Here is a 13,140-nt window from a genome sequence, read left to right on the forward strand (position 1 = left end):
CATGTCAGATGCAGATACCTACATTTAAACAGCAGAATCTCATTGGAGTGACACTCTTAATAGCAAATGAAGGAAAACAGACAATCGCTCTGCCACTAATGTTCAAAATTTTATTTTTTTTAAACTGTAAACTAACATTTGGCTTTGGCACAGCTTTATAAGCACTGATAAGCCAGCACAGATTTTACCTTCTCTTTTGCCCAGTCTCTGGTAGACATGTCTACATGCTAAAGTTGTTGGCACATCCACACTATCAGTAGGGAGAGAAACGAGCCTGTTGTTTTACAGAAGTCTCGTAAAGCTGTGACCATATTGAAAGCAAAGAAAAATTCTCCAGCCTACTCAAACTGTGCTGAAGTTTAAGCCATTGGAAAGGGTTGCATCAAGTAAGGAGAAATTTTGAGGCTGACTGTGATACACAGGGACTTAAAGACAGACATCTTCCTGAGGTAAGCGTCTTCAGTCCTGAGTTCCAGACTCAACATAGAGTGCAAGTATGGGGGAAAGCTGTACTGTTTCCATTATTTTTCTTTTCTGGGAAAAGGACTCAGGAGCTCAAATTTGTAAGTGAATAAAATCCTGCCAAGTACTGTCCAGAAAAAACCCTGTAGGTCCTCAGAGGCTATTATGCATGTTAGCTGTACCAGATGGTCTTCTTTAATAATCTCTACTCAGTCAGTACTGCATGGTTTTGAATCAGTCCATAAAGTATTAAGCATAGTGAAGAGCTCTAGAGTCAATCAATAATTGGATTGCTATAACCTTGAGGTGTGAGACACAGTATGAAATCCATCAGGACACAGGTTCTTATTTATCATTTGCCTAAGCCTCATTTACCACCCACATTAATGGCTTAATTAGCACAGGTTAGCTGTATTGGTCTAGGAAATCTTCGTGATATTTAACACATAAAACACAAAGAGGAAAAAGCAAAAGACCTTTCTATAGGATTTTGGCATGATCCCTTGCTTTCAGTAAAATGCCATCAAGTCAAAAAGGAGAAGAAAAGAAAAACATTAAGAAAAGAGAAGAAAGAAAAAGGAAACTTTCCTAAATGTAATATATTTATGAGTTAAATTATTAGAGGACTTTCACTTTCCAAGGACCACTCCCTGCTTCCCTTTGTTCTTGGTTTGCCTGTTGGTGATTTCTCATGCTTGGGAAGAGAAGAATAACTTGGAGTTTGTTATAACTCATAGCCTCTATGAAATGGGCAGAGAGATCCTGCACAGGCAGGTGAGTTTCATAAGGACTACTAATTTCAATTTTTTCAAAGGATTTTATAGGGTTTCAGATGGGTATACCTGAAAGGGCCTCTGTTTTTCCTTTCTGATTAGAGGCCAGAGAGTCTGTGAAAGACTCAAAACCATTTTCAATGTAGACCAGTTTCATGTAACCCATAAAAAGGCCCCATTTCCTATTGTCTTGCCACAGCATCCAGAGCTTCAACAGTGCTGGTGTAACTGCACACATCATTTGGGTAATGGGCCAGGAGAGCTGCTGTGAGCTGCCAAGGTGCAGCCACCATGTAAACAAACACCCTTCCTCATCAAGTACCTCATCTAGTGGGAATCCAGGGATTTTGGCATCCTAATAATGTCTGCAAATGAAAACTCTGTAAAGGGATCTAAGGAGGTGACTAACAGAAAAGTAGTACTAGTAAAGCCAATGAGACATTATTTATGATTTTAGAAAAATCAAAGAGAATTTTTGGGTTCATTAAAATTTATAGACTAATGGTGGTGGTGGTTACCATCAATACACATACAAAATACTCATAGATGAGCCAAATTAATTTAATTTTTGAGCTCTTGCCTGAATTTTGTTGCTCAGCTGGATCTAAAATCAATGAAGGCTTATTTTTCTGTCACTATCCATTTAGATTTTGGGCTAATGTCTGAATTACCTGAATTGTACTTGCAAGATCTTGGAGAAATCAATTTCTTGCTCTGTTTCATCTGCACTGGGCAGTCAATATCCCAGCCTCTATTTGGTTCAAAATCCCTTTCCTGTACCTCTGTTTATGTGAATAAACAAGATTTTTGGAAATATATTGATAGCTATCAAAGGCTGGAAATCCAATATGTAAAAAGATCATCCATCATAGTCTGAGAATGAACTTATGACTGAAAAGTCATTTATGAGCACTATATGTTTAAGATCAATATAGCTTTGTGGGTATAAAATGAGACTTCAATACTTGTGCCAATTTGAGTATACTTGAATAACATCATAATTCTGGGAAGCCAATATAAGTGTCCTTATTAATCCATTGCGTAGCATAATAATCAGGACTACTTCAACCTTGTTCTGAATCTTCAGATCTCATCAGAAGACTGACTTGCTGATTTGCTGACAGAGAGTAAAAAGTTTTGTTTCTAACGTTTTTTGTTATTTTTAACTTTTAGTTATGTATTGCTTCTCTAGGTAATTGGTGCAATCACAGCCAGTTATAAAATTAGGCTAAATAGATGCAGTAATGTGCATGTAATTTTGATGACACCTGTAAGAACCTTTACTGACCTAAGTGTAAGAGTGTTACAACACATATGCGGGAGAGAAACTTGAAATTCATGGCCATTATGAAAATCAAGTCTCGCAAAATAAAAACTGATGAGTCTAAGGTAAAAAATGTGTCCTTATAAGCTTGATTTGAAAAAGAAATCACAAAATTTTAAGTTGCAGGGCTCAAAATAAACTTTTAATCATGGTTTCATTAACTGGTTCAGGGATAAGTAAAAATTGGCTGTATGTGTCCTTATCACAAAAAGTACAACTTCCTGATAGACCAGAACTTCATAAAGCACTCTTCAAACTTGGTTTTACTTTTGAGAACAGGAACAAATAAACTAACACAGTTATAGACTTCATAATAGCATGGCCCTGTGATTCAGCAGCAGCCGTGTGAAAACTCAGTCTCTTTAAGATAAGCCAGCATTTGTTCCTGGCTTATTTATAAAGGGTCAGATTCTACTCTCAAATGTTTCTGCAATTCCCCCTGAAGTTAATGGAGCTGATGGTTATCTGTTGGGCTAAAGAAAATCCCACTGTTGGCTCCAAATCTTTTGTTCATAACAAACCCAGTGTTGAGGGCACTGGCAGAAGAAATCTGGTTTACTTTCTGCAACAGCCTTGTTGCTAAGAAGGGGACAAAGAATTTTCTCTTGAGACCACATAAGAAGACTTTCAATTATATTATTATTATGAAATAAAAAATATCTGAGTTCTGTCAAAAATGTTTTTTTTAACCCTAGAGACATAAGCAATCCTTTAGCCAAATACTCAAATTTTTAAGCAATATGTTTTTCTAAAAAACTATGAACGCATGAGAATATCTCCTAGAAAAAGCCCAGTTGATTTGTAACTCCCCTATTAATCACTGTCCAGGTCACAGCCTGGATATCTCTCAGAAGCCTTTAACATTCCTGGTTTGGAATGGTTCTAGGAATGATCAAATAGTATAAGTTTTGACACTAGCTACTTTTCACTAAATCCTCACCATGAGAAGCAAAAGTTAGAGAAATGTTAATACAATTGCCAGAGATCCACTAGAAAAAATGCAGAACACCTCTCTCTGGACTCCAAATGGCCTGTTTTTACAGGGACAAATTGAAGGTCTGCAGGAAAACATCCAACAGTTGCCAGTCATTTCTTACCAACACAATTTTTCTTTGAGCTGGCCAAGGTGTGAATTTCATAGATTTCTGATTTCATAGAACCATAGAATTATTTAGGTTGGAAAGGACAAGTCCAACTCTGCCAAGCCCCACTAAACCCTGACCCTGAGCACATCTTTTAAATCCCTCTAGAGATGGTGATTTAAGCACGTCCATGGGCATCCTACTCTAATGTTCAATAACCCTTTCAGTAGAGAAATTTTGTCTACTATCCAATCTAAACCTTTCCTGGTGCAACTAGAGGCCATTTCCTCTTCCTGTTGCTTGTTACTTTGGAGAAGAGACTGGCTTCACTTCACTACAACCCCTTTTCAGATGCTACTCATAACATTTGTGCCCCAAACCCTTCTCCAGCTTCACTGCTCTTCTGTGGACATGCTCCAGCATGTCAATGTCTTTCTTGGAGTGAGGGAGCCAGAGCAGAACACAGGATCTGAGGTGTGGCCTCACCAGTGCTGAGTGCGGGGACAATCACTTCCCCTTGTCCTGCTGGCCACACTATTGCTGATATATGCCAGGATGCTATTGGCCTTCTTGGCCACCTGGGCACACTGCGGGCTCATGTTCAGCCACTGTTGACCAGCACCCTCTCAAGTCCTTTTCTGCCAGGCACCTTTCCAGCCACTCTGCCCCAACTTCCCACAGATCAGAAAGCAGTGGTGCAGGCAACCCCTTTCCTCTTGCTCATTTGCTGGGGAAACAGAATAGAAAAGGGGCATGGGGACAGGCTCACAAAATCATGCAAACCCCTTGATTCCTCCAGCAGTTTTCTATTTGCTGCCCATGAATTTTCCAGCTTCACTTTTTTTCTCCTCTCATTTCACCAGTGCACAGACTGAAGGCTAGATGAGTTTGCAAGTGAACACACATGGTGACCTCATAAAACAACATGTAGTGCCTCACCTTGAACACACAGATTCTCCTCCAGGTGAGGCTACATCACAGTAAAGAACAACTTCGCAATGTGGCACACACCCATGAGTCCTTAGCAAATAAAATCAGGCCCTTTGGGCACCAGGTCCTGCATTTTTATTGTTATGCCACTTTCACTTGGCATAATCTCAGATTGGCTTCCTCTGCTTCTAAATGGCATAGCTGTCCCATGGGCAGAGAAGAAACCTCTGCCTGCTTCTTCTCCACCAGGTAGTGGTTGTTGGACATACCAGTAGTGTGTGGGGAGATCGAGCCAGCAGAATGTAGACTGGATGCTGCTGGTGTGAGACAGGATCTTGTCCAGGTACAAACCACTCTAGGAGGAGAGTGACTGCCATGGGTAGTTGTTACTCCAACACTACTTTTCCTTCCAAGTATCTATGTCCCAGCTAACTTTCCCAAACCATTTCTATTACCTTTCTTGCACCTGAAAATGTACACTTTGTTTTAAGTTATCACACAGCCAGTGAAGAACTGGCTACCTGTCCTGTCTTATGATGAAATTCGGTAACTAACTTTTGCAGACATGCCCAAAATATTTGGCTGCAACGAGGCTCTCCGATTAAGTCTGCTGTTTGGGACAGTTCATCAGCCTAGATTATCCTCTGGGCTTTTACCCTGAGCTCACTCTGAAATTTACAGACCTGGATGAGATTTGAGTCATGCAAACTTTTGAAAATTTAACCTTTTGACTCATTCCTGATTGTAAAGTCAGTCTGGAAAGAGCATCTTATATTTCAAACATAAAATCCCCCTCTCCTCCTAAGTAGAGGATACATTAAAAATAAAATGATTTAGAATTGGATCTTGGCAATTCAAGAGTGTCTACTGTTTTCTTGTGACTCTGGCAATTGCTTTCCAAGGAAACCTTTGCAATACAAGAGAATACAAACTAATTTCCGAACAGCATAAGGTTAGCTGTTTTACTGAAACAAACCAGTGTTTATCAATAGAGCTCAACTGCTATGCCTTATATCAAGACTAGTAAATATTATGTATGATACCGTTGATTACCTGAATGTATGTGGGTGCTTGGCACAAGTGCTGAGTGACTGGTGGAAAACTCGATTTGCTAAGCAAATGGCTTGAAAAAATGAAACAACTGGGTGATTTAGCAAGCAATCTGTCATTTTAGTTACCTTTTATTACATTTCTTGTAATTTATTTAATGACTTGTTTTTTTTCAGCTTTTCAGAACTTCCAGAAAAATAGCTATACTGGTTAAATTTGTGGGCATTACAAAGAATTACCCAGAACATACAATCTGCTTCTTGGTTATATGATCCCGTGGAGTCTGTAAATCCAATCAAACCAGGTTGCAGGGTTGGGATCTCCATCTACAGGGTATCAGTGACATTCAGTGGCAGTGCCTAAGCAGTGAAAGTCTATCTTACTGTTTTTTAAGACTCCAATATGCATTATGAAATCTGTACTGTCAAAACTACAGGCTCAACAAAAATTCCGGGACTACTTCTTAGCCCTTCATCCAGGCATGAAGAAATGCAAGTGAAAATTGTGACCTTGTAAAGTGGATGCCTTTTGCAGATTTGACTACAGCTATGGAATAATTTTACTCTTAAAAGATCATCAAGAAAATTCCCCCTCCCCACTGAAGTAGATCCGTGTCACTAAACCAAATAATCCTGACTTTCATAAGCTACCCAAAGCCAGGTTTAGTTTTACATCCCAGAATACATCACAAATAACAACCTTTCTCCCTTCTCTTATAACGGTTGCTAGTTTTCTTTTACAGCTTTGTACTCAAGATGTGGTTATAAATTTGAATTCCAAGCCATTTGCTCCATCTTTTTAACATTAACAAAAGAGTAGCAAGGAGAGAAACAAAATAAAAGAAACAAACAGAACAAGCAATGCAAAGTAAAAGGACTCTAATGAAAGCAGTAACTTACTGTAGCTACTTTCACTATCGCTGGCATTAGAAGAAACATGTTCTGCAAGAACAGTACAGCAAATTAAAGAACATAACCAAGCACCACAGCACAGCAGAAACTTAAAAGAACTGCCACAGTCATGCAAAGGTAGTTATGCAGAGAGGAAATAAAAACTGTGCAGTGACATTACTTGAAAATGCTCAGATAATTTACAGAGGTAAAATGAAAGCTTTCTCTCTTGTGGCATTTCAGAAACAGACTATATGTATTAGCTAGTGATATGTGTCATGGCAAAGCTATGTCTTTTCCTGATGAGACAGTAAATGGTATCTCAGATAATTTCATTTCAATGTATATTATAGTCAACTTGCATCTCACTGGATGTCTTGAGTAATTTAATAAAATCTGAGTGTCTGCTCATATTATTCTGCACCATCAGTAATGTGTATCATTAATCATTATTAATGCACTGGAACTATTCCTGCTAAACTTCTGTATCCATCTTTAATCACTGTGCATTATCCCGAAGGGTTAACAAATTAACATGAAAGTTTTTTTTATATCAAATATTGTAACTGTATCTATTTTACCCCATCCAATTAAAAAAAAAAAAAAGAAAAAAGAAGACAAAGTCAATGACAAAAGTAAGAAAAAAAACATGGAAGAAGTCTTTTTCCAGTCATTGTCTAGCCTCAGAGTTTGAATTGGAGTATTAAAACCTTCACCAGACCAGTCTGGATGGGTGAACAGGACTATAAGGACTATCATAATGGGTCAGTCTTGTGGTTTGTCAAGTCAGGTGTCCTATTTCTATTATCATACTCTTGAAAGGAAGCGCAATCTATATTATGTAATGTTGCTATTCCAAAATCGTGTCAGCAGACTATTTATGGTCAGTAAGACCATGCTATATGATCTCCAGGAGTTCTGCAGGGCCATATTCAACAGTGGTTTTAATAGTATGTCTGGTAGAAATGCTGATTACTTTGCATCTGAAAGATCACTTGACAGTTGAAACTTTTCAGCTGGTCCCCAGGACATTTAGAAGCCAATGGCATAATGGTTATAAAGATGGGAGCACCCTGAGTTAATGAGAAATACAGGAACAGTGCCAAGACCCCCTATTCTCTGGAAGGTGCTGCATTCCCCCCATGTACCAATTTAATAGATTAGGGTTCATAGATTGGGAATGATGGGGCTCCTGGAGCAGCAGGAATGAGAGGGGATGATATCTTACAAAAACACTAATGGAAAACCTTGATCTTGGGCCTAGGAAGAAGCTTCAATAAGTTAAACTTACATTTTGAAGAAAACAGCATATTGACTTTTGGGCATTTGTAGTGGTTTGAGTGGAATCAGAATTGGATTTTTGGGCTCAAACCATGACAGCATTTCATAGCAAATTAACAAGTTTTATCTCAAGCTAATATGTATACAGGACCCTGAAGAACTTTATTAAAAAAGAACAAATACCCTTCATAGCAAGAACTGTCATTAAAAAACATATCTGAGTTGAATATTAATAAAATTTGAATGGGTGGGAATGTCTATAGGTGTGTCACTAATTGAAAACTAGGTGCAATATTGATAGAGGAAATAGAGCCTTAAATAATACCTCTGTGCTACTTTGGCCCATATCAATTTGCAGAATTTAGTTACTTTTTAAATAGTTGAATGTCATGAAGATTTGTCTTTGTAGGGACACAAATATTCAGGAGGGCTATCAGATCAGAAGTATTTTAATTTTCTCTAGCAGGAAAGGATCTGCATTTGTTGCTAATGAGCTGCTATGACACTTAAATGACCACAGAATGGTTAAAATTCAGGTGGCAGAGACACTTGCTGTCTATCACTGACAAAACTAGTCTTGCAGAACTGTTTTTCCTTGTACAAGAGATGAAGCTTTCATCTTTGAATTGTGAGCTACTGTGTGGCTTAAAGTTAAAGCATTAAGATGTCCTTTCAACAAATCAGTAAGAAACAGAATAATCTCCAAAACTATGTATATGGATGTGCATTCCTGCAATTAAAAAGCACATACAAAACAGTAGGTGATGCAGCATTAACATTCACACACATTTTGCTCCAATTACTTGGTGCTTAAGAAAAGGAATAAGAACTGAGGAAGAAGAAGCCAAACACATGCAAGTGGCATTTTTTAAAAAATATTGAGCTCTGGATACAGAATATAACATAGCTATGTATGCGGAAATCAGCTGCAAATATTTCATTCTATACAGTTTTTCTGGTCTAAATTTCGAGGAAGAAAAATTGTTTCTGAGCAATGATCCAACATGTTACACATTCTGCAATGCCAAGTCTTGAGACAGGATTGCTGCATCAGAAAAAGAAATTGATTAAGGTTGTGTGACAGAGAATAGGTTGCTAATGGTGAAATGGGTCCAAAATTAGCTTTGAAGAACTCATGGTCTTCTCTAGCCTGCAAATGACTTTGTCCATTAATAACAAATAGTAATCTAAAATCCAGCAAAGTAACAAACACTCCCATGCAAAAAGCTGAAAATGCAGAAGCAACAGCATAATCTAATTTTCTATTGACTTCATCAGGCTGTGATCATGTTAAATGTTTAACTTTCCCTTTAGATGGAGAGGGAGGAATTGTTGCTGAAAAGAACAGTCTAGGCAGCAAAACACGTTCTAGGTATGCTACTCTACAGAACTGCCATGATGGGAACAATAACATACTGTCAGAAACAAAAGGTGTTATTACAAAAGAAGTGAAAGTGTCTGCTTGAAACACTGTATGTTATTTAATACTGTCATGCAGAACAAAACGATTGAAACATTTTTAATGCATTCACAGCTGGGTAACAAATAAAACTCTATCTTGTGCATGCTAGGAGTGGAGGGTCCTCAGAGAAGAAACAGAAGCCAAAACAAAACAAAACAAAAAAGGGTTTACAGTGACCATTCCTGGGAACTTACTCAGAGTCTTTGTTCCATAACCGTCGTCACCTAATCCGGGGATGTCCTGCACGGAAGTCCCCAGAGAGAGCAATGAGAAAGGAAGAACAGCCGCAGAAGAGGAAGGAAGAAGTCAGTGGAGTTGAAATGGATACTACCATGACTGACCATGTTGATTGAGCAATCTGGATCCCTGCCTTTTCTTTCTGAAACAAATTTAGACCCATGTTCTATGGGAATTCACCTAATGAAAGAGGCGGTGACCATGATACGTGCCTTTTGGAGCTGTGAGGAAGAAGGAACAACCAGAAAAATTAAGTTCCAGAATCTATCCTCACTGGGTAAATTTAGGAGAGAATTATTAAGGAAAGAAAGTGAATATCTGGGCTTGAAACTAGCATATATTTTTAATAAGGCTAGTTCTCTATATAATTTAAGTAAGTAGTAAATTCTCATGGAGGTACACATTCCAAGATCTGATTTACTTCTTTAAGCTGTTAGCATAGTTGCTTCATTTAATTTTTAAACTTTCAGTGAAGTTGCCCATGGCAATTCACTTGGAGAATGTCAAAGGCAAAAAAGATATTAGAACAGACCTTTTAAAAAGTAATAGTTTAGTTTAGTATTGTGAAAGAAATCACATTTGCCTTATTTTGAGCCAATTCTGATCTAGGAATATTTCTGAGAAACAAGTTTAGATTTATGAAAGGTGCCACAACAACTTTGAGGAGCCACATTTGCACTTCCAAAAGTTAAGGTCACTGCTTTATTCTTCTGAAAGTGTTTTTTCCAGGGATGGAAGGAGTAGCTGGATCCAAACTGCAGTCATACATTGGTCACAGTAGTAATACCTCTCCTGCCTACCTACGACAGATATTTGCCTAGATGTGTGGGATACTGGTATCATGCGTGTCACCCATTTTATGTGCTGCTGCATGTGACATCGTCTCCAAGAGGTTACTTACGTTCTGGATCACTTGTTTCCTGCTCACTCTGCTCCTTGCTCTTGTAGAATGGGAATTTTCGTGAAAAGATGAAGTTCTTTTTACGCTTGTCATTGAATGACTGTGAAGGAGAAAAGGCATGGGGCAAAAACAGGGACGTCTAATTGTTGTCACACTCATGCTGACAAAACAACTAGTTTGTAAAAGTGGAGAGAACTGTAGTGACTCAAATCAGTACAAACCAAGTGGCTTACAAATCAGAGGTGGTTGTGGTGAGGTCTGCAGGTTGAAGGCAAAGCCCCTGGAGACCGGATTGATTTGATTCCAGAGGTCTCAAGTCACAACCTTCAGCTCCTAACTTGGAAACTATCGTGTTTGGCTTGTTCAGATGAAGAGCTACATATGGCTCAGCATGCTTTGAGATCAAGCCACCCATCTTTAGTCATAGCAGACTGTGCACAGAATTAATTAACTGGCTGAAAAGAATACGCTGTAAAGCAGAAAACAGAAGCCTTTGATTTGCTTGTAGTATGTGGTTTCAGCCCTGTGCCAATTAAAATTAAAAAAATTCTTTACTGGTAGCTGCTGCTGATTTCATAATTTATTTATTTGGCCTCTTCATCAACAACTTCTTAATTGTGTTTAAATGCTTTTTTTTGGGCATAGTTAAAAAAATACTTTGTTTTGTTTTATACACATATTTACTTATTAGGTTCTTCTGTGTATACTTTAGTTTTATGTGATTTAGAGATAGAATTCTGCTAATAAACATTATTTAATGGCATGTTAAGCAACATATATCACTTTAATTCTTCAAATGAGGACTTAATATGGAAGAAATTTTGGTTTTTTACGTGATAAACCCTTTGACTTTACAGACAATTGCAAGGTCTCATAGCACTGTACTATGTAAACGCAGGATATGCCTACTTGGAACATTTATTTCAAATACTAAATAAGGACATAGGGTCTCTCTACAGTCAACTGAAAGAAGCTGGCATTTCTAGAGGGCACCTATGCAGAGCTGCAGATAGTGTTTGTCTGAAGTGATCTGTGTTGTCAGTCAAACAATGTCCTATACTCTCTCTGAACATATACAATGCCCAGACACTGGGCTTTGCAAATGATCACCTCCAACAGAGCAGAGACCTCCTTAAATCATTTAAATGATTTGTGTGTTTGTCGTTGTTTGACGTTGTGTTTGTCGTTGCTTGAACTGAATATAACCAGTATTTGTTTCCAATTCTGAAATGGAATACATTAGAGTCTCAGAATATAATTTATTTCTTTACATTTTGGAAGCATGGTATAGAATGTGGTTTAGAATATGTATTTCTGGAAGATGTGTACCGAAAATCTTCATTAAAATAGTTTTATACTCGTGTCACAAAAGTTTCGTGCCACTTTTACATTTCAAGCATATTTAAATTTTAGTAACTGAAAACAAAGGAAAAAATGCACATGTAGAATAAATGATCCATGAAAATCTCTCAGAGTATGTAAACATTCAATGTGAAATTAATGCGGAGGTCATGCACAAATAATCCAGACAGCATGCAATTTCAAAACAAAGCAAATATGAAAGAAAGCCAGAGGAAAAAGAAAAAAGCACATGAAGGATTAAAGTAATCTGTGGATGAAAGGAGGACTGACATGCACATTACATCACTTTAATGACCTAAAGGATATAATTAAATAAAAGTGTGTTTTTTGTGATGATTTCTTTTATTTTTCTAAAGAAAGGAATTGTAGCATGTTAAAATTGCTGTTTGTGAAAATGTTGTTTGTCACGATTCATCTGGATTTGACATAGTAATACTATTGGTATTACACTTTTAAAGGGAAAAAACTATATATACACAATAACACTTCAAAAAGCAAAGGGGTTTTAAAATGACAATCACTTCATTACAGAATGCCATTTCACTTTGGAATTCAAAAGAATGTTATCAAATTGATAAATAAATATGCTCTGTTTCACAGAGGTTATATGAGAAATAACATTTATATATATTCTTTTTCAATTTTTCCCCCAACAGTCTAGAGTAAAAACTTCAGAAAGTACATTTTCACCAGAAAAGCATATATTTTTTTCACACTTATGCATGATTTAACAATATATACCAAATTAGACAGATATACTATAGTGTTATATAAACTCTTTCTTCTTTTGCAGTTTCAAATACTGGGTTGCTTTTTTAATAAGATATTGTTCCATTTCAATTTGGATAGTCAAAAGCTAGCAATTCATAGCAGATGCCTACTATGTGCAACTATGTCACTGCATTTACACCTGTAAAAAGCCTTGTTCCTAAAATAAAGCTGACTCTAGTTATATTGACATCCATAAAAATATATTTATGCATGTGAAAATACTTCTCTACATTAAAAATTGTGTATATTCATGTTAATGACCATATATACTATCATAGTGTAGTACAGCATTCATCTTTATAATAAGAAAGAAACTGGAAAATACTATAAAACACTAAAATGGGTCTGATTCTGAAAGCTTATAGAAATAACTAGTCCATGGTAATAACTGAATGGGAGTACCAAATGCTTATTTTCTTGTACATTAAGTGCATGTTTCTTCACAAGACACCAAAGACAGGAGCCTTGATTTTGGTTTTGTATCCAATATAAATGAGATTAAACTCAGGTTGACGGTCTCCACCTTAAGGATATGAAATCCTGCAGACACCTAGCAAAATGCTTCTTACAGATATCACAATTCATATCTCTAATTTATAGAGACAAGGGGCTTGG

At 37.2% G+C, this 13,140-nt stretch overlaps 1 protein-coding gene across 19 annotated transcripts in view; it reads right to left on the reverse strand.

Moving 5' to 3' along the window:
* DLG2 (discs large MAGUK scaffold protein 2) overlaps positions 1–13,140 on the reverse strand; it is a 1,039,246-nt gene that overhangs the window by 16,402 nt on the left and 1,009,704 nt on the right. For 12 of the 19 annotated variants that reach the window (XM_027677513.1, XM_027677530.1, XM_027677525.1 and 9 more), the window contains 2 exons: positions 10,393–10,492; positions 6,521–6,562 (listed from right to left, as the gene is read on the reverse strand). In XM_027677513.1, the coding sequence (XP_027533314.1) occupies positions 6,521–6,562; positions 10,393–10,492 (142 nt within the window). Of the gene's footprint in view, positions 1–6,520; positions 6,563–9,448; positions 9,495–10,392; positions 10,493–13,140 lie in introns of all 19 variants that reach the window. The other 7 variants (XM_027677518.1, XM_027677515.1, XM_027677514.1 and 4 more) reach the window with 2 other exon arrangements.

Source organism: Neopelma chrysocephalum, unplaced genomic scaffold, assembly GCF_003984885.1.
Source record: "Neopelma chrysocephalum unplaced genomic scaffold, ASM398488v2 Primary Assembly neopelma1_43, whole genome shotgun sequence".
In the NCBI taxonomy this organism is placed as follows: Eukaryota; Metazoa; Chordata; class Aves; order Passeriformes; family Pipridae; genus Neopelma; species Neopelma chrysocephalum.